This window comes from Engystomops pustulosus, chromosome 1, assembly GCF_040894005.1.
Source record: "Engystomops pustulosus chromosome 1, aEngPut4.maternal, whole genome shotgun sequence".
Lineage (NCBI taxonomy): Eukaryota > Metazoa > Chordata > Amphibia > Anura > Leptodactylidae > Engystomops > Engystomops pustulosus.
This window is the reverse complement of record NC_092411.1, coordinates 159,703,137-159,725,931: the sequence shown is the minus strand read 5'-3', so window position 1 is coordinate 159,725,931 and position 22,795 is coordinate 159,703,137. Positions and strand designations below refer to the sequence as shown.

The 22,795-nt window shown below is 41.8% G+C and overlaps 1 protein-coding gene across 2 annotated transcripts in view; it reads left to right on the top strand.

Moving 5' to 3' along the window:
• MAP2K2 (mitogen-activated protein kinase kinase 2) overlaps window positions 1–22,795 on the top strand; it is a 51,078-nt gene that overhangs the window by 14,784 nt on the left and 13,499 nt on the right. For both annotated transcript variants that reach the window (XM_072113198.1, XM_072113194.1), the window contains exons 3-4: window positions 7,483–7,693; window positions 9,723–9,869. In XM_072113198.1, coding sequence (XP_071969299.1) covers window positions 7,483–7,693; window positions 9,723–9,869 — 358 coding nt within the window. The remainder of the gene's footprint in view (window positions 1–7,482; window positions 7,694–9,722; window positions 9,870–22,795) is intronic.

The window sequence follows — 22,795 nt, the reverse complement described above, 5'->3', positions numbered from 1 at the left end:
AGGGAGCTAATATTTGGACAAAAAGGACAGGGCCCCAGTACCTACTGGATTAGATGTTCCCCTGTTTTGCCAGGACAGCATTTTCCCGGTGGATACCACTGCTTCTAAAGGAAGGACCCAGAAAAGAGCCTGTTCCAAAAGATGAGGTTAGGAAGCTACGAAACTTCTGAGAACTCCAGAGTGTGTATTCAAACCTCGTTATACGCATCGCATTAACAATTTACGTTGAACCTTTGTTGTGATTCCACTTTGGTAAAATAAATTGCTCCCTATACTCCTCAATATTTTTTTTTATTTTTTTCCCATTAAGGGATGTAGCTTTCAAACTAGGGTTACTTGTGTTTTTTTATTTTTTTTAATTTAGGTTTTCTATTTCCCTTCAAGCTTCTGGATTTGTTAGCACATCCTTTGTAATTCTCCAAGTTCTTTCTTTCGTTCTTTCTTTCGTTCAAGTGCTTTATTATAGCGGATCCCTGCTGTATTTTCTGGCTAGTGTTTGGGATCACATGTAGGGTCTTTCTCGCGTTAGGAAATATGGCTTCCTAATCAGAGACCTAACATTTCATAGTGGCACAAAATGGATGTCTCATAACAGGCACCACAAACATGGCATTACATAACGGGTGTCACATAATGGGCACTGAACTTTCCATAAATATTTGCAATTTCCATCTTGGGCATCCATTGCACATCATATTTGGAAACGACCTGTATGTTCAAAATGTTCATTTCACTTTTATTACACTGCACCACATTTTACGCTTTGCTAAATTCTCCAAGGGGTGTGCATTCAACAATTAGGGTAATTTTTTGGGTTTTCCTTTATTTTATACCACTAGGGCTCTCCAAATGCATCCTGACACATGTGAAGGATTTCTGTTAGATTTGGCTTTTTTCCTTCTACTGTGAACCCATACATAATTTTATATGCACGTACGGGGTACTTCTACACTCGAGAGGAATAGTGTTACATATTTGTGGAGGTTATTTCATCTTTTATTCCTTGTGGCTATAAAAAATTAGGGGTTAAAGTGACCTTTATAGAAAAATTTTCCTTTTTAGGGCCCAATTGAATCAAACAACTTTAAAGGTAACTACACATATTACACCTTGCTAAATGTGCTTTCCAAAATGGTGATACTTGTTAAGGGTTCCCCTCTGTTTTGATTTCACTAGGGCTCTCCAAATACATCCTGACGCATATAAAGGATTTCTTTAAAATTCAGCTTCTCAAAGGCCAACGGCCCTCTTTCCCTTCTGAGCCCTACTGTGTACCCCTATAACATTTTATATGCACATGTGAGGCAATTCTACACTTGGGAGAAATAGTTTTACACATGTTAGGGGGTTGTTTCTATTTTTTCTGTCCATTGTGGCTTACCTTGCTAAATTATTCAATGGGTGTACTTTCCAAAATGGTGTCTCTTGTTGGCTCTCTGTTTTGGTACCGTGGGTCTCTGAATGCATTCTGACACATGAAAACTTTTACAGCCTTCGTATTCTTCCAAAAACTGAACAATGCTCTTTCCCTTGCAAGTGCCAGCCTGTGTTCATACAGCAGTGTACTGTGATAAAATGGACATTGACATACTGATTTGTTAAAGTGGACGTATGGAAAATAACTTGATACTTACCGTATATACTCGAGTATAACCCGACCCGAGTATAAGCCGAGACCCCTCATTTTACCACCAAAAACTGGGAAAACCTATTGACTCGAGTATAAGCCGAGGGTGTAGTATACAGCCTGCCCCCAAAAGGTATACAGCCTGCCCCCATAAAGTATACATCCTGCCCCCTGCCAAGCAAATAAAAAAGTAAAAAAACTTAATACTCACCCTCCGGTGTCCCAATCTTCAGCGCGGGTCCCGATCTTCAGCGCGAGGCTCCAGATCCTCGGCGCGGTGGCTCCTCTTCTCTCTTCTGTAGCTGGCAGATCACGTCCATGTGATCTCCCGGCAGGCGCGCACTATGATACCGCGGTGTCGCGGCTGATGACGTCATCAGCCGCGACACCGCTGCATCTTATTGTGCGCCCGCTGTCAGATGGCATGGATGCGATCTGCCGGCTACAGAAGAGAGAAGAGGAGCAGCCGCCGCCTGGTACCGCGCTGAGGATCGGGAGCCTTGCGCTGAAGATCGGGACCCGCGATGAAGATCGGGACACCGGAGGGTGAGTATTACGTTTTTTATTTTTTTCTTGACTCGTGTATAAGCCGAAGTGAGGTTTTTCAGCACATTTTTTGTGCTGAAAAACTCTGCTTATACACGAGTATATACGGTAACTTTCCAAAAAGTCAACTCTTGAATTATGAAAAGTTTTTTTTTTACAAAATTTTTGCCAAATTTCTGTTTATTTCATAAAGAAATACTAAACATATTCCTTAAATTGCTCACCCAACATGAAGTACTATGTGTCCTGAAAAAATAAGTCTCAAAATCAATGAAGTTATGACGACCTACAGTGACGCATGTTAGATTTTTGTCAAATTACACTATTGTACTACACATTCAGCAACCCAATGAGTACATGTACAGCAATAAAGGAAGCAAATTTTCCACACCCAAATTCTTTCTCATTGTTATAGATATGCTTAATAGCTGCCACCTTAAAGGGGCCACCTTAGGTCGAAATTGACCTAATAAAGTAGCCAAGCAGCTAAACACCTTCCAGATCATATTTCTTTCATGACCCAGTGTGGTGGGATCATCTAGAAAATCAACTTTGAAGTGAGATTTAAACTGGTTGTATAAAGTCAAGGGGGAGGAGATTATAATACTGAAGTCACACTCTCTCAATCAGAAAGCTCTTTCCACTGTAATTGATGGTCCTGCATCCAGAGACATTACTATTGAGATTGCCTAACGTCCGAGAACGCGTTCAGAGCTCCCCAAATTGATTTGAGTGTTAAATTCACCGCTTCCTTGACTTTATAGAATCTATTTGCATCTCACTTCAAAGTTGATTCTCAGGTTGATGCCATCACACTGGACCATGAAAGAAACAAAAACTCGAAGGTGTTACGCTGTTTGACAATATACTGTTAGTGGTTTATTAGCCCAGTTGCTGATGACATGTTCCCTTTAAAGGAATTCTACCGTGCCTCATCCGTGCATGTTTTACTATATAATGAATCTCTAGACTACACTCACAACCTATTGGACAAACCCCTAGTGGGAAGTGTGTTCTAGTAATACCGTGTGCCCCTCAGTAAATATAAAAGAACTAGATAAAAATGTGTACCATGCACTACTGTTTTTACTCAACATCGGTTGTTGTTTTTTTTTTGTGCATAAAATAGCACATCACTAACAATTGTTCTGCATATCATAAAATGAACCATAAATTTAAACATGAAATTTAACATATAATCATATTGTTATATATAGTATCTATATATTGTATATTGTACTATATATTGTTATATATAGTATCACCATAAATAGTATTAGATAAGTAATATGATATCTTGCTTTGTATTGTTATAATATTGGAGTCAAATGGCACCTTTAACAAAGTGCCTGGTTGCAACCTACACCACTACTAGTGCTATATATCGCAGCGTGTGAACTCTTGATAGCGCAGTACATAAACAGTTGGTGTCATGAAATAGATAAAAAACAGCATACAGCTGAATTCCTCCGGGTCATACTGCTGGAAGCCGGCTTCCTGTTGAGATAATTGCCTCTTACTTGATTTACCGCATCCACCGGTACTCGGAGATAAAACAACAATAGGTAGGTCTGTCTGTATTAGTTGTTAGACACATTTGGGGTTGTCTAACCCCTTCTTCAATAGCTAGGTGCATTATATTGGAAAATATTTTAAAAAATTAATAAAAAGTGATCAAGCAGTCCTAAAAATGATAACGTTGTAAACGTCATCAAAAGTCGCAAAAAATTACACCACCCACAGCTCCGTACACCAAAGTATGAAAAAGTTATTGCCGCCAGAATATGGCAAAATGAAAAAAAAAAATTTTGTACAGGAGGTTTTAATTTTTTTAAATGTATGAAAACATTATAAAACCTATACAAATTTGGTATCCATGTAATCATAGCAACCCAAAGAATAAAGTATACCTGTCATTTGGAGCACACAGTGAAAGCTGTAAAATCCAAGCCCACAAGAAAACGTCGCAAATGTGTTTTTTCACAATTTTCACTGCATTTGGAATTTTTTTCCCACTTCCCAGTACGCGCTATGGAATATTAAATACAGTCACTACGAAGTGCAATTTGTTACGCAGAAAATAAGCCATAACAGAGCTCTTGGGGTTAAAGGGATTTCAGTTCTATATACTTAGTGTGGTTCTAACATATATAACCCAATTGACCATAATATGTAGAGAGTTACCCCTGAGGAAGTCGCTTAACAGCGACGATACGCGTGGGGAGCCTCCCACCCCTACCATTGCTTTTTGTATGGTGCGCATTGTGGCTGAGGTTTGTGGGTGGAAATACCTGGGTGCTTGGCCAGGCCCAGTTTTACTCGGTTGCTGCCTATATTTTACCATTACATGGCACTTGCACTTTGCCCTATAGGTTATGCTGCACATGTTTTGAGAACTTTGTATCTCTTTCTGGCAGGTGACTTCATATGAGTTGTGTTTTCACCCATATACTAGTTGGATGCATACATCTTTTGTATTGGTAGCACTTTTTTGTTTATTCCAGCCACTGCAATGTATTACTACTTTTGTACTGCATACTTTGATATTTACTTGACTTTGTCTATTGTCCATACATTTGTGGTTAGGGGTGGTGGTTGGAGTAGAGCTATCGCCCACTCCATCCTGTGTCTTCTTTTGACATTTTATGTGATTTTAAATTTACAGTTGTGTATTTCATATATTGTATAATAAAGATTAAATTGTATTTAAAATTGGATTTGGGTCCAGTATAGCACACTTCTTTTTCTTTCTAAAAATATGTAGAGAGTTGACGCAGTCAGTTTCAACATCGTGATTGTGGATATGTCTGGTCAACCTCTCAAATAGTGGTACCTGCTACCATATAAATATATTTTAACAGAATGGATTATTTAAGGAGACGGGTAATGTTGTTTTATGAATATATTATAGTAGATGTCAATATGTGTTTAGATATATATCAATATGGGTGTTCAAATGATGTTTAGGTGTTTAAACAATTTGGATTATTTAACAATTTAAATAACATTCAGATGACCTTTACAATGTTACACACCACTTATTAAACTACTTGTTATATTTCTATTGTACACTGTTCAGAGAGATTTTCGTAAATGAATTCCCAAATGAATTTCCCAAAATGTTTACAAAATGTTTAGATCCGGGATCGTGAGTGGAATCCAGTAGTTCCCGTGCTGGGTATGCAGCCTGACAGGAATCTAGTGGATATCCAACCATGGTCCCTTTTACAGAAAACCAAATAATTCAAGTTCAGCATTTAGTCCTTTTGGGACAAATGTGTCAAATTCAAAAATTAATCTAGATTACACCCTGAAATCTCCTGGCAATTCCCTTTTGACCGACTAAAGAGCACAAAACCGTAACTTTTTTGGATCTTTATTATGAAATTTTGAGAAATGATCTGAGAGTGTGTGATTTTGAAAACTGTTAGTTATGTTCCTAATATGTTCTCCTGTTCTTCGGCATTCGCGCCGTATTCTTGTGGGCTTGGATTTTACGGATTTCACCGTAGGACTGTATGACCTGATTTTTTTTTATATTTTTTAAAACTGCGCGATTTGCTGTTACGGGGTTAAACGCAGTGAAAACCGTTATATTTTGATCGGGCATTTTCAGACGTGTCGATACCTTACATGTTTTATGATTTTTACTGTTTATTTATATCTGCTCCAGGGAAAGGGGGTGATTTTAATTTTTGTTTTTTATTATAATTTTTTATTTAACTTTTTTTTGTACTATTCTTTTTTCAGATTTCCTAGGGTACTTTAACCCTAGGTTGTCTGATCGATCCTAACATATACTGCAGTATATTGGGATTTTCCTCCTCATTCATTACAATGTGCTGATAGCACATTGTAATGAATGGGTTAACACGAAGCAGCCTCGGGTCTTCGGAAGACCCAAGGCTGTCATGGCGACGGATCGACGCTCCCCGATGACGTCACGTTCCTCGGCAAGATGGCGACGCCAATCAGTGGGAAAATGGTAGCAGGTGCCACGATTCGAAAGGTTGACCAGACATATCAACAATCACGATGTTGAAACTGAGTACGTCAACTCTCTACATATTATGGACAATTGGGTTATATATGTTAGAACCACACTAAGTATATAGAACTGAAATCCCTTTAAAGATTGGAAGTCATAGGGAAAAGGAAAGTTTTATTTTAATTGTTGTGTTGTAATAAGTTAAAAATTGTAAAGTTTGGATCAGTACCCCATTATGTACAGCAAAGCAAGATCAGCATACAAAAAACTGTTTGGCAAAGCGGCAAAATATTATATGGATTTAACCAATTAGACCAATCAGGAAGTCAATCCAGACTAGGTTTTGGTATTGGGAGCATGTTTAAACACCAGGATAAACCCAGGATGCACCTAGCTATTGAAGAAGGGGTTAGACAACCCCAAACGCGTCTAGCAACTAATACAGACAGACCTACCAATTGTTGCTTTATCTCCGAGATACCGGTGGATGCGGTAAATCAAGTAAGAGGCAATTATCTCAACAGGAAGCCGGCTTCCAGCAGTAGGACCCGGAGGAATTCAGCTGTATGCTCCAACACACATGCAGTCTATCAGAATGCAGGAATAGGAAGGAGAGCATGATTGCACAGCGTCCTGAGTCTGCAGTGGTGCCGTAGCACAGTGGGGGCATCGTGGCAGCAAAAAAAATGATGCAGGTAATACATAACCTATAAGGATATTACCCAACTGGAATAACCATGAGAGTGACCTAAGAGACAAATGCTAAGCTGGGTGAAGCAATCTATTGGAGATAACAAATATATTGTGTACCAACGATTGGAAGCCCTGTAATAACATGTCCCATATCCTGGTCTGGATCTCAGTTATTCAGTGACTATTTTTGTTTTGTGCATGCACAGTTTTATCTACACATGCACATAACTCCTGGGGCTATGGCTACTCAATGCTCCAAGAGGCCTCCTAGAGCCGCTCATCTGAGCGTCCCTTACGCTTGTGTGAACACAGAGGCAAAGCCTGCGCAGGTGCAATGTCTCCCGGCATGTGTGCTGTTGCTCATCAGTGAATCCAGGACCAGAAGCTTCTATGCATGAGCATAGGAATCCTACGTCTTGATCTATTAAAAAAAGAATCTAGACAGTGGATTTCCATTAAAGATCAACATATTTATGGCTTATTTGACACCCTTAGAATCTTTTTTTTTTTTACTTTTGAGTGGGGTTTTTTTTTTTTTTTTTTTTAGATGTTACATATTTTATTATTTTTTCTTAAAAAAATAAATGGCCTACAATTTCAGATTGACTGGGTTTTCTTACACTTTTAGGGCAAATTTGGTAGATCTTCAAAAAAAATTAGAGGAGTTGGATTTGGACGATCAGCAGAAAAAACGTCTGGAAGCTTTTCTTACACAAAAAGCAAAGGTTGGAGAGTTAAAAGATGATGACTTTGAACGGATATGTGAACTAGGAGCTGGAAATGGAGGAGTGGTGACAAAAGTGCGTCACAGGCCGTCTGGACTTATCATGGCACGAAAGGTAAAGTTATTTAAACCTATATTCAGACCTTAGATAATATTTTTATTCTGTCTAGTAAAGATCTTTTCTTAAAAGTCTAGATTAAGGTTATTTGTGCAGTAGTAGCTATTTTTGTTGTAATCTTCAGTGTAGTTCTTAACTTCACAATTGCCATATTGCTATATACATGCCAATTACATGTTCCTTCTTCAGATGGCACGTTAGACATAAAGAGTGGCTCACTTCAAACGGTAATATCTTCTGAACTGTGGCATCTAGTTCTGGTGATATATTAGAGAGGATAATCTCTCCTTTTACCCCTTCATGACTACCATATGGCTATAAGGACGTTGATAAACGTCATGACAGTAGCCAACTTCAATCTCCTTAGCCCTGGCACCTAGCATCACAATTTTGGTTTCATATTAAACAGGAGAATCTCTGATATCTGGATTCGGTCACAGAACCAGATATATCACTCTTGAAGTTGTAGTAAAAATGAGTTTTTTGGGGGTGTTTTGTTTTTGTTTGTTTTTTTTTAATACCGCATTCTATTTCAGAGATGTCTGCAGAATTGCAGAAGTACATGCACCCTCAGTATTTTGTAGTTGAAATTTTGGAAATGGTGATGGAATGATGCTGTACATATTTTTAACATGTTTTGGTAAAAGTTTATTCAGTTTTACTCTTTATTAAAAACACCTTTAATCAGAAAGACTAAAAAGCATATTTTTTCACGTTTGTTGTCATAAAATGTATTAAAACTATCCTATGAGGTTAGTCTCACGTGTCATGAAAAAAAACTAAGTAAAAATTCTTTTGATATGTAAAGTTTTTTCAAAGATCTTTTCATTTAAAGAAGTGCATAATTGACCTGGATATTCAGGCATCAATGACCCTCAGTCACAAAGGGGTTAATAAATTATCATCATTGTAAGTTAGACAAATTGTGTTTTTGTGGGGTTTTTTTTGTATACAGCTATCAATTCAAGACTGTAACGTTAACAGTGGATATCGAATATCCTGATATATAAGGAGAGTCCCTCCTCTTTAACCCCTTAACACCGAGGACCTTTTTCATTTTTGTTTCCATTTTTTACATCCCCCACCTTCAAAAATCCATAACTTTTTTTAAAATTTTTCCATGTAAAGAACTGTATGAGGGCTTGTGTTCTGCATAACAAATTCCACTTCATAGTGATATTTAATATTCCATACCATGTCCTAGGAAGCGTGAAAATGGTAAAAAAACGCATTTGCGCCGTTTTCTAGTGGGCTTGCATTTTACCACTTTCACTGTATGCCCCAAATGACAAGTTTACCTCATTCTTTGGTTTCGGTGCGATCATGGGGATACCAAATTTGTACAGGTGGTATATGTTTCATACATTTAAAGGATTAACACCCGTGATCGATCCCAGATGTTACCAGTGGGTGTTTGCTGCTATATTCAGCAAATGCCCACCTTGTATGGAGAGGGCTCAGCCCGTGTGCCCTCTCCATACACCCGCAGCTGACATGTGATGTAGTAAGGGGTTAACAGGACAGCAGAATTGTGTTTCTATGTGCCACAGTTCAGGAAATACAACAGTTAGAATTGAGAGCGAAGGCAGAATGCAGAAGGAGCTGCAGAATACACGTTGCTGTGCAAATTAATAACATGATTTTGGTAATGGTTTATAAAGTTTTACAGATTTGTTAAAAAAACTTTAATGGGAAAAAATCCCCCCCCCTGTTTTTTTTTTTTTTTAAATAAGCTATTTGTCTGCTAATTCAATAAACATGTTTATTAATAAAATTATCTTATCTCACATGTCATGAAGAAAAGCAAAATAAAAATTGTTATTCTATGTAATGTGGTTAGAATGATATAAAGATTTAAAGGAGAGCAGAACAGGAGTGAAATAAATGACCTGGACATTCAGGCACCAATGACCCTCAGATCCACAGTTGTTGTAGAACCAACTTCAGGTCAAGTTCAAGATTCATTTTAGGAGATACTAACTATACAAAATTAATTCTAAGCGGGTTTTTTTTCTCTTTCCAACAGCTGATTCACTTAGAAATTAAGCCTGCAATCAGAAACCAGATAATTCGAGAACTTCAAGTCCTTCATGAGTGTAACTCTCCATATATTGTTGGATTCTATGGTGCTTTTTACAGTGATGGAGAGATCAGTATCTGCATGGAACACATGGTAAAATAAAACCTGTATATAAAATGACCGATCTTACTTTTTGCTTTGTAGTCTACCACCACGGTTCTACCTATTAAGGTACATCTGGTGGCAGGTTCATCTAATCTATAGTAGTATAGCCTTTTTTTTTTTGAGCTTATCCTTTAGTCCCCTGTATCTTTTATAAGTTTTGATAGCCCTAATATGCAAGTTTTACAAAGGGCTTACTGGGGCGTGGAGTAGCCACAGCTGAGTCTACATGGTGCTGATACTCCACGCCCCAGTAGCCTTTTACAATCCGCATACCAAGCCAATTCCAGCGCACACTCGTCTTTGAAGCCATGTTCTGTGCATGTGCAGTAGCTCTGGTTTAGGAGCCAAGACTGTGCAGCAGATGGCCTGCTGGCAAAGCTGTGCGCTGAAGATGGCTTGATAGGCAGATCGCAAGAGGCTACTAGGGTGTGGAGTAGCCACACTGTGAAACCTCAGCTCCGACTACTCCACGCCTTTTTGGTAAATTTGCATATTAGGGCAATTAAAAATTCTAAGAGATGGGTGACTAAAGGATTATCCCTAAAAAGGGCCAATCTACTACAGGCAGTCCCCGGGTTACGTACAAGATAGGGTCTGTAGCTTTGTTAAGTTGAGTTTGTATGTAAGTCGGAACTGTATATTTTATAATTGTAGCCCCAGCCAGAATTTTTGTGGTCTCTGTGACAATTGAATTTTAAAAATGTTGGGTTGTCATAAGAACCAGGATTAACAATAAAGCTTCATTAGACACCTTTAATACCTGTAATAGCTGTTTATTGTAGCCTAGAGCTAAAGTACAGTAAATTGCTAATATCCAGTGGTCCGTTTGTAACTAGGGGTCGTCTGTAAGTCGAGTGTTCTTAAGTAGGGGACCGTCTGTATATATTCGAAGAACCTGCCACCGGATCTACCTTAATAGGTAAATTTGTGTTGGTAGGTTTGGTCTAAAAAAAAATTTTCTCCCTTAGCTTTGCCTTCAATCACATGATGCCTTAACACAGCATAATTTAGTCTAGTTTTGCTTGTCTTAAAGGGGTATTCTCTTCAGGGCATTCACATTCAGTTTCATTAATCTGCCATATATGAACATTTCTTCAATTAGATGTTATTAAAAATATCCTTAGAAACAAGAATGTGTCCTTGGATACGGCCACCTCAGCTGGAGTGATTGCACAAAGAAACAAAAGGTTTTTGTATATGTAATGTCCGGGATTCACTGCAGGTCTCACAGCCGTCCTGGGTTAATGAATGCTAAAGCCAGTTGGTCAGGTAGGGCTCAATAGCGCATGTCAGGCCACTGCTGCCAAAATGGTGGTCGTATCCAAGGAAGCTATCTCATTTCTGAGGGAGAACATGGCAACATTTATGAGAAATTATCTTCACACAGGAACATTTTTTTTTTTTTTAATGACCTCCAATTGAAGAAATGTTTACATATGGCAGATGAATTAACCCCTTCCCACACCTTGACGTGATTATATATCATAGGATGCGGGTCGTTCCCGCACCTTGACGTAGAATCATGTCATGAAGCTGAGCCCATGCGACTGTCGCGGGGCCCTGGCGGTATGTGGTAGCCGGGAATCCGCCGCAATAGCCAGGAGCACGATAGTCGCGATCCTGGCTCTTTAACCCTATAGACGCCGCAGGGGGCATAGAGGTGCCAATCGTTACCATGGCAACCTTGAGGTCAGAGAAGCACCCCAGGGCTGCCTATAGTAGCAGCCTGTTAGGATTGTGCACTGTGCACGATCTGACAGTGCAGCTGTTAGCCTATGCAGAATGCATAGGCTGACTGTAATATGCTGCAATACATTAGTATGATCACTTGTTCATGTCCCAACCTGGGACAAAATAAAACCGTAAAAAAAAGTTTAAAAATAAAAGAACAATAAAAGTCCCCTGAAGTCCCATCCCATGCAGTAATCAAATAAAACATTAAAAAAGTGAAAATCACAAAAAAAAACCACAAGATATTGGGTATCGCAACGTCCTTAGCAACCCTTACAATACAATAAAATTGTCACTGAACCTTACAGTGAACACCGTTTAAAAAAACACAAAAAACCTCACAAAAATTATTAAATTTTCACATCTGACCGCATAAAAAGCACATAAAAAGTAATCAAAAAGTTAAATTTACCCCAACATGATACCAAGAAAAAGTACAGCTTGTCCCGCAAAAAATAAGCTCTAAACCAGCTCTGTAAACAAAAAATATAAATGTTCTGCCCATTGTTACATGGCGATGCAAAAACAAGTGCATTTCTCACAAAATGAGTTCTATATTCTGCAAAACAAGTTAACCATAAAACAGCCTTATAAATGGGGTATCGCCGTAATCGCGATGACCCATAGAATAATAACACATTATTTTTATGGTACGGTGAACATCTGGGGGAAAAAAAAGCTAAAAACTATAAACAAGAATACATTTTTTTTTTTTTTTTTTAACTACCACCAAGAAAGCGTTAATAAAATCTGATTATTAGCTATTGAAACCCCTGTAAATGATGTACTTGAAAAGTGGATCTCATCCACAAAAAAAATAATCACCCATATGTGCAAATGACAAAAAATAAACATTTTATAACCTGTAAAATGTGACATTGCAGATCTGCTCTGAATGGCGCCTCCTTCCCTTCTATGCCCAGCCATGTGCCCATACAGCAGTACCCAACGCATATGGGGCATCCTCATACTCGGTAGAAATTGGATATCAAACTTTCAGGAGTTTTTGGTCATTTAATACTTTGTGACAGTTTAAAAACAACCTAACAACCTAAAAAAGAGAGGATGTATAAAAAGCCACGCCGATATAAAGCAAACATTTGGGAAATGTTCGTTATAAAGATACTTGGGTACTATGACTATCTGCCTGAAAAGCAGAAAATTTTGAACTTTGAAAATTAATAATTTTTAGAAATTTTTGCCAAATTTCCAATTTTTTTCATGACTAAACACAAAAGATATCATAAATTTTTCTATTACTTTGAAGTACAATGTGTGACGGTAAAAAAATCAAGAAATCCCCTGGATATGTTAAAGCGTCACAAAGTTATAACCTCCTATAAAGACACAGGGCAAATTTTAAAAATCAGGGCTGGTCCTAAAGGTCTAAAGTGGCTTGGACACAAAGGGGTTAAATGTGAATGGCCAGATGGTAATACCCCTTTAACTGATGGCTGGGAGGGACTATCCTCCCCACTTTTATCTGTATTAAACTGCTGACATCTGCACAGAATCTATTAAAATGCTAATATTTGCGCCGTATAGTTCTGTGGAGAGGGGCGGGGGTGAGGAGCGCTCACCCCCTCCTCCTCTCCCCTGCGCCCACGTGTGTGGCGGGCAGACATTCGTGTGAATTCGCCCTAAGCCTGTAGACATACAGGCTTCTGAATGGGAGAGGAAGCGCTACGCAGGGCGACAGGGGTACAGATGGGGTCATGGGTTGTTGTCAGCATTATCACCTCTTTTGTCTTTACACTTAAAGCAAAATACCCCTTCATTTTCTGGGGGTTTAGCCAAATGTAAATCATTCTTCTAAAATTTTAAAAAGGGGGGTGTATTTTATAAAGGAGGTCATAGTTTGGCATAAAGAATTACCGGTATATGAAAAATGAAGTAACTTTTGTATGGTTTCAAACCGGGGCCTAGACATTATAGTGGGGTACAGTGGGCAATAGTAAAGAACATCTGCGGACCAATGAGACCTTATTGTTAGCTTTTTTTCTAAGTCCATTATTAAAAACAAGGCCCCAATGTTTTAACATTGCCTCACAGTTTGCATTGCGCCACCTGTTTCCTTTGGAATAAAAAGTGAGATTTGAGCGTATGAAGTCTCAGGCATACAAAATAATTTGAAAAAATCGAGGTCATACAGCCCCTCAGTAGGCTGATAAACTAAGGTAATGAACTGACGGGGACGGACTGACAATGACAGATGGTGACACCAATAAACAACTTTTTTTTTTTTTTTTATGTAAATAACACTTGGGCTGCATGCACACCAACGCGTGCCCACACGGCTACGGCCGGGCAAGCACACGTTGGGTGCGCCGGAGAGGAGGAGAAGTGAGTGCTGCTTTCCCCACTCCTTTCCATAGAAAATAGTTGCGCACACCGTGCTTATGGCCAAAATATAGAGCAGGCTCTATCTTTTTTTTTTTTGTACGGCAAGCACACGTGTTGTGTTCAGCTTACTGAGCTCAGGTGCCATAGACAACTGTGGAGGACATATATGTGGCTGTAAATTTGCTGCCGTATATACGTCCCACATGTGAATGTAGCCTTACAGACACTAACGCACTAAACCACTGAAAAACTGTAACACTGACACCGATAATCTACCTAAAACTACCCTAAATAACACAACTGATTGACTGCACACTGACACTAAATCATGCAACGGATTCACAGTGATGCACTAACAACACCTGCACACCTCTCATCCAACAGAGCGATCAGAGAATGTCGCCACGCATGCAACCCCCGCCTGTGACTATGCTTCACCGTGATTGGTGGATTGGAACTTTCCCACCAGTCATAGTGATAGCCAGCGATGAACCACATCTATTTGTCCATCGCTGGTCATATGGGGTCTGGGCTCTCTGATCTCCAGTGCCCGGTCACAGTGACAGCAATTCTAGGCACAGGTATATTGCCCATTACACTGCTGTGACAGACTAATGCAATGGAACTCTGCTATTGGACCATTAGAGGTGACTGGGGAGTGTTGGCTGTGTGTTGACAGCAGATCTCCCTGTTCCCGGACCCTGTCTATACAGACAGTGATACCGGGAACCTGAGTTCCCTGCTCCGGTGAACAGGGAATGTTAGCTGTCTGTCCCAGCTGACCTCAGTACTGACGGGAGAGAGGACGTTCTAATACATCCTGGTGCGCTAATTAAGCACTCACCAGGACCATACTACAACGTTAACCAATAGACCTGACAGGATGTCAAAAGTGGGTGTTACCTAGGTATTAGAGACCACAAAATGATCTTTTATCCTTTTCATGAATGGGCTTCAAAAACTGTAGTTAGGAGGACCTCCGTAGCAAGTAAAATCTCCTAAAAATTAAAAGTACCATATTTCTCGGACCATAGATTTAGTCTACCAGAAAAGGAAAAATAAGGAGAATTATTCTCACCGTTAATTCGGTTTCCATTAGTCCACCATGACGGCCCCAACAGGAGGATGACCCTTGACCTCTGTAGGGACAGGAAGCAGAGAGGTTAAATACCCCACCCCGGCATCCGTACACCAGTGGCTACCAAATAACTACACCGGCCTTGGATGCAACCCATTTATTTTATATTATTATTGCACATAGAACAAATAGGCAACTTAAAACTTTTCAAAATACAAGGTGGGAAATATATATGGGCCGTCATGGTGGACTAATGGAAACCGATTTAACAGTGAGAATAATTCTCCTTTTCCATAGCGTCCCCCATGACGGCCCCAACTGGAGATGTACCAGATAAACAATTAGGGGGGGACAACCGCTTGTAAGACCTTCCTTCCAAAGGACTGGTCTCTAGCACTCCAGGTAACTGCTCTACATATGTCCTCTAGTGAGGCACCATGTTTCTCCGCCCAGGAGGCTGCCACTCCTCTGGTTGAGTGGGCCCTAATAGTCCCTGGAATTTCCAAGTTGTTGGCATCGTAAGCTTTGATGACAGTTCTGATCCACCTGGCGATGGATGCTTTTGAAGCTTTCCTGCCTTTGTTTTTTCCTTTAAATTGTAGGAGAATGTTGTCGTCTTTCCTCCAGGACTTGGTAACTTCAAGATAATGTAGGAGGTATTTTCTGACGTCCAGTGTATGCCACTCCCATTCTTTGGCATGTTTTGGGTTCTGACAGAAGGAAGGTAGAATAATCTCTTGGTTACGATGAAAAGATGAGGCTACCTTGGGTGTGAAGGTTTTATCGAACATTAGCACGATCTTATCCTCACACAATTTAAGATAGGGTTCTTTTTTTTTTTTTTTTTTAATTAACTGTGAGTTTATTTATTTTCACAATTTTTTAACAAATTATACATACATTTGTCAGGTACAAAAAGTATAATAAGATCATCATTAACAAAATGGCAGCTATTTGCTCCTAATAGAGCTGAGTTAGGTGGTTGAATACAATCCTTATCATTACAAAGTAAAAACCAAAGAAAACCGTAAGTTGCATGTCATATCTTGATCCCTACCCTATATCCCTTATCTGGATTGGGTAGGCAGACAAATAGCCAAGTGTACTATGAAGTCACTAAAGACGTTAGACGGACATAGGAGGGAAGAAAAGGAGAAGGGGGGGAGGACTTCTGTTTGTCTCTGAGGTGGTGAGGGCTGACTTTCACGTGGCCGATCCCCAGTATGTGTCCCATGGTTCCCATACCTTGATGAAAAGATCTGATTGATTGTTGAGGGAAGCCGTCAGAGTTTCTATGCTGCGTACCTCCCTTATCCTAGCCATTAGTTGCGATCGAGAGGGGGGATTCAGCTTCTTCCATGATTGCGCAATCAAGCAACGTGCTGCCGTGGTAATGTGGAAGCTGAGCTTCCTAACAGGTTTAGCCATGGGTACTTCAGTTACATTCAGGAGATAGAATAATGGGTTTAAGGGAACCTTTAATGAAAGCACTGCTTGAAGTAACCTCATCATTTCCTCCCAAAACGGTCGGATGTGTGCACAGGACCAGAAAATATGTTTCAGAGTTCCCCCTGGCAACCCGCACCGCCAGCAAGTGTCTGGTGTATCTGGGAAGAGACGGTGTAGTGTAGCCGGCGTGTGATACCAATGGAATAGTAATTTATACTGGTTTTCTTTATGTGTTGTGCATGTTGACGTTTGCGCTGCATATTTGTTGCCAAGTATCTTGTGTGATTGGGGTTCCAATGATCTCCTCCCACTTAGCCATGTATGCATGTGAAACCTGCTTCTTTGGGTCTGGGTGCAGCAGGAGAGCATAGATACTAGAGATCAGTCCTGCTGTGTGTGTTGTCATTTTACAAATATATTCAAATTCTGTGGGTTTAGAGACCCTATCAGTTCTTCCCACTGTCTGTAACAGGTGCAGTATTTGGAGATAATGATAGTGAGATGACAGCGGTATGCCAAATTTTTCCCTAAGTGCATCAAAGGATAAGATCTTCAAAGTTGTGTGGTCTACTATATCCGCAAACCGGAACAATGATTTCTCATGCCATGGTTTGGCTTCTAGTCCCTTTAGCATTTTTGGCATAGCTGGGGTATGGAGGAACGACTGCATTGAAGAAGTTTCTGACATGAGCGGGAACTTTGTGCTACAGGTCCGCCAGATTTTTAAAGTAAATGCTATAGGTCCCAGTAACGGAGCAGGGGGTTGATGGGACCCGGGAGTCCACAAATACAAATTGGGATGGTATGGAGCAAGCCACAGTTTTTCTATCTCCATCCACTTTGAATAGGCCCAAAGGTTTGACCACGCTGGGATACGTCTAAGATGCGCTGCCCAGTAATATTTCACAAGGTCAGGCATAGATAATCCTCCTTTCGATTTGTGTGCTAACAGGACAGACTTCACAACCCGATGTCGCCTCTGGGCCCAGACAAAGCGGAGTAAAGAGGCCTGTAGGTTCTTAAGTACTCGGATAGGGATAGATACTGGCAGGGTCTCGAATAAGTACATCAGTTTAGGCAGGATGGTCATCTTAATGGCCGCTATCCTCCCAAACAGGGAAATCGGAAGACTAGTCCATTTAGATAATAGCGATCTAATCTCGTTGATCATGCTTGGGTAATTGTGCTCATATAATGTGGCATGTGAGGGGGTTAGGTTGACTCCTAAGTACTTTATAGATCTAGTCTTCCAAGAAAATTTATAGTTTGCTTTTAAGTGCCTCACTGTGTCATCAGGGATATTTACCGGTAACGCTTCTCTTTTAGACGCGTTGACTTTATAGCCCGACAGGGACCCAAACTGTTTCAGCCTAGCCAGAAGTTTGGGAAGTGTTGTTAGCGGTTGGGACAAAGTCAGGAGTACGTCATCCGCAAAAAGGGAGAGTTTAAATTCCTTACCACGGATTTGCTCTCCCTTTATGTTAGCGTCTTGTCGAATTATAGCCGCCAGGGGCTCAATGCACATGACAAAAAGGAGGGGGGAAAGCGGACAGCCCTGCCGAGTGCCGTTTTTTATCGGGAATTGGGGTGAAGCTGCGTGTGGGAGCTTAATCGTGGCCATCGGGTTGGAATATAGACCACAAATCGCGGTTAGGAACGGTCCGTTGATACCTGCATGTTTTAATACCTGTAGCATAAAGGACCAGTTCAGCCTGTCAAAGGCCTTTTCAGCATCCAAACTAAGGATGAGGGCCTGGCTATCCATCTTATTCAGTGCGTCAATAATGTCAATCGTCCTTCTCGTGTTTTCCCCCCCTTGGCGGGCAGGGATAAAGACGACTTGATCCTTGTGGATCAGCTGGGGGAGCCACTGAATTAACCTATTGGCTAAAATTTTTGTGTATATTTTTAAATCGGCATTTAATAATGCTATTGGTCTGTAGCTGGCACAGTCCGTAGAGTCTTTGCCCGCTTTAGGGACAAGGGTCAGATAGGAGTGCGTGAGGGTGGCTGGGGGTATCTTACCGTCTAAAAAAGCATTAAATAATTAGGCCATCAGTACGTTAGGCCATCAGGGCCTGGTGATTTTCCATTTGGGAGGTCCCCAACCACCACTTCCACCTCCTCCGAGGTTATTGGTTCATTAAGGCGTTCAGCAGCTTCCCTCGTTAGTCGGGGGAGAGAGCAGGAGTCTAGAAATTCCTTCAGAACCTCCTCCCTCTCTGTTTGTGATTTAGGGAGGGGGTCCGGAAGGGAATAGAGTTTAGAGAAGTAGTCATGGAATTGTTTGGCAACTGCCTCCGGATCATGGAGCAGTGTTCCCATATTATCCTTGACAGCATGTGGTGTCTGATGTAGTCTCCGCTCACTAAGCTGTCTCGCTAACAGTGTGTGAGATTTATTTCCTCTTTCATAATATCGCTGCCTGGAGAAGGTTAATAATTTTTCTACATGTTTTAGTTGAATTTCCCTTAGTAATTCTCTTAATTCAACCAGCTGACGCAGCCGGCTCGTGGTGGGATTGGCCGTCATACTCGCTTCCATTTCAACAATAGCTTTATGTAGCTCTTGTTCCTGTTTCCTTCTATCTTTTTTGGATCTCGCTCCCTGCTCGATGAAGTGGCCTCTTATTACCGCTTTATGCGCTTCCCATAATGTGGACACAGATGGTACCGTGTCAACATTAATGCGGAAATACTCCTGCAATGCTGTGGTGAACTCTCCTTGTGTATGGGTGGATTTCAGCAGGGCCTCATTTAGTCTCCAGTGACAAGTGCGGGTGTATTGATATCCATCTCTAAGGTGCACCAATACGGGGGCATGGTCCGACCATGAAATAACACCTATTTCTGCCTCCTGTAGCATGCGTAGGACCTGAATATCCCCGAAAATGTAGTCGATGCGGGTGTGTGTCCCATGTGGTGCAGAATAAAAGGTGTATGTCTTATCCTTAGGATTCCCAACCCGCCACAGGTCATACAAGCCAAATCTCCTGATCAAGCTGCGGAAAGCTGTGGCCATTCCTTTGAGACCTACCCAAGGGTGTTCCACTCACCGTCATCCTGTCCATGGATTCTGAAAATATGAGGTTAAAATCCCCCCCAAGGATCAGGGGTGCTGCAGGGGATTTAGCTACTTTATTCAGGACCTTACTAAGGAATCGAATCTGGGCCGAGTTTGGGACATAGACATTACACAAGTGTACAGGCATTCCATATAGCGTGGCTCTTAATATAATGTATCTGCCCATTGGGTCAGATTCTACTGATGACACCTTCATGGGGCAAGTGGCGGAGAGCAAAATTGCTACGCCAGCTTTTTTACTATCATGTGAGGCTACATACGCTGTTGGATATAACTGGCTGGCAAAAGCGAAGGTACCTCTGGAGTCGTAGTGCGTCTCCTGAATAAAGACCACATCTGCTCTACTCTGCTTAAGTTCCCTTAATGCTAGCCGTCTTTTTACTGGGGAGTTCAATCCCTTAACGTTGAGCGTGAGTATTTTAATTATCGTGTGGAGAGATGAGTATTGAGCTTCTGCGTGCCTTTAGGTCCCTTCTTGCACTACCGGTATGGGGCTAGGAAGACAGCACTGTGGACTAGGTGCTATCTAAATCCCTGCGTTTCTTTTAGAAAAAAGGTAGGGATTGAGAGGGGAGAGGGAAGACAAGGGGTAGTGGGGGAGGTAAGGTAACACAATACAAATACTATTCTACTATCTCAGTAGTATTACCCAAGTAAGAAGGTCCAATTCACCTCTCTCTGGGTGGGGTAAAGATCAACCAACTTTCCCTCCAAACTAGAGAGAGAGAACCGGTTGCCTTGAGCTCACCTTAGAAGGTATGAGCCCAATCAAGACCCCAGGATTGGGGCAATACGTGAACCAAACACTGTCCAAGAGCGATATTAACCAATCACAGAAAAAGAAATTATCTACTAACAAAAAACCATATAACTTCGATCCCTAGTGCCACGTAAGATCATGACCCAGCTCAGGCTTAAATCTAAACTGCAGCATAACATCTTTGGGGTAATAACAATGGAGGCAGGAATAAAAGGATATATCCCTCCATGAGAGGGTATTTTCAAGGCTGGGAGTCCCAGGAGAGACTTCTGGGTGGTTCCCGTCCCCTCTTCTTCTGGGGCGCAGGTCGAATAGGAGGCAAAGTGGGAGGAGGGTAATCCAGCTCCCAATCGTGTATGGGTGGAATCGGGATCTCCCAGGTATTGCAAAAGGATTCAAGGTCCCAGAGGGAGCGTAGCGTAGCTGATCTGCTGTCTTTGATAGCAGAGAGGGCAAATGGAAAGCCCCATCTATATTGGATACCATGTTGCTGAAGGATGTCCAGTAGGGGGCGCAGGTGTTTTCTCTTTTGTAGTGTCAGCCAGGACAAATCCTGATATAGCTGGACTTTGGCCCCTTTGTAATGGATATCCCCACTTTTCCTTGCTGCTATCATAATTCTCTCTTTCAGTTCAAAGTCTTGTAGGCGACATATAATGTCTCTGGGGTTCAAAACTGAGGACTTTGGGCGCAGTGCCCTATGAGCTCTGTCAAATTTTATCCGGACAGTGTTATCTTGTAGAATTGTTATGAACAGGGAGGTCAAGGTGGCTTTTACATCCTCCCGTCCCTCCACCTCTGGGATCCCCCGCACTCAAATGTTATTTCGTCTCCCTCTGTTGTCTAAGTCTTCTAAGTGCCTGGACATTTCTCTCAGAGCATCCGTTTGGGAGGCAACTACCATTTGAACTTGTGATAGAGTGCTTCTAGTTTCGTCTGCAGCTGACTCCAGAGTGTCAACTCTGCCCGCCATAGTGTGGAAGTCGTTGCACATTTCTGCTATCTCGGTCTTAAATGCATCTTTCACTTCTGTTATCAGTAGTTTGAAATCCTCCTTAGTGGGGAGATTCTGCAAAAAAGATTGGATGGGGACAAGCTCCTTTGGGGGATTCCCATTCATTTGTGTAGCCAAATTCGATTCTGGTGAAGATTCCCACACTGGGGAGGGTTCTTGGTATCTTGTAAATGTTGGGGTGGCCCCTATGTCATCATCTTGTATATCTTCAGAACCCCAACAGAGAGGTGTTGGCGTCTGCTCATGTTGGCAGGACTGCTGTCTTTGGGGCTTAGGGAGGTGAGGAGACGTAGGACCTGTCCAGGATGGGGGAGCTAGGTCAGCAGCAGGGGTGTAGGTGCTCTTTTGGGGTCCTCGTGGGTTCTCGGCACTTGCCGCGCTGTGTGGCTTTAAGGTCCCTGAGCAGGGGAGATTCCCCTTAGCGCTGCTGCTCTCTGTCTCCACATGCAGGGAGGGGGGACCACTCTTCCCCCGCTTCCTGCTGCTGGTCTGCCTGTGGCTGCACTGCCTGACCCTGTTCCCTGTGTGTTGTATTCCGGGGTGGTTTACTCCCCGAGGACTCACCCCTGGATGTCTTCAGCGGCTGTGCCGCTCTCTTTGCTGGTGCTGTGGGCGCCATGGCAGATATATTCTCCCCTCCGCGGCTCTGCAAGATGGCGCCTGCACGTGTGGAGCGGGAAGGACCGCCGCGGGTCTAAGTGGCTGCAGGTACCGGCTTATAGGGGAGATCACCTCCCGGTTCAGCTTCAGTCCGGTTGAGGGGTGAACTGGCTCCTTGCTGGAGCGTTTTCTCAGCTTCGGTGCCAGGGTGCTGGGCTGTAAAGGGGCGAATTCGGCACCAGGGATCTGGAGCTCAGCACTTAAGCGGCCATCTTGGTCGGTGGTTGGACACGCCCCCCAAGATAGGGTTCTTTAATCGACAAACTTTGGATCTCCCCCAAACGCCTAGCTGTTGTTATGGCTATGAGAAAAGTAAGTTTTAGCGTTAGTTCTCTAAGCTTAACCGTTTCTAGAGGTTCAAGCGGTATTCTTGTGAGGTAATCTAGTACTAATGAAAGATCCCAGTTTGGGATATTTTGTTTTATATGTGGTCTTAGCCTAGCAGTAGCTTTGACAAACCTTTGGATCCACCTGTTTTCTGCTAGTGGGGCGTCGAAAAAGGCGCTGAGGGCTGAAATCTGGACTTTTAAAGAACTCATCTTAAGGCCCTTGTCAAATCCTGCTTGCAGGAAGTCTAGCACCTGTGAAATATTAAGGGATAATTGGTTAGGAGGAGTCCTGCCACAAAAGGATACAAATCTTCCCCATATCCTGGCATAGATTTTGTGAGTAACTGGTTTGCGGCTTGCTTTGAGTGTGGAAATTACCTTATTTGATAGTCCTTTGGACATCAGCAACATCCTTTCAGGATCCATGCCGAGAGCTGGAGGGCCTGTGGATTTGGATGGTAAACT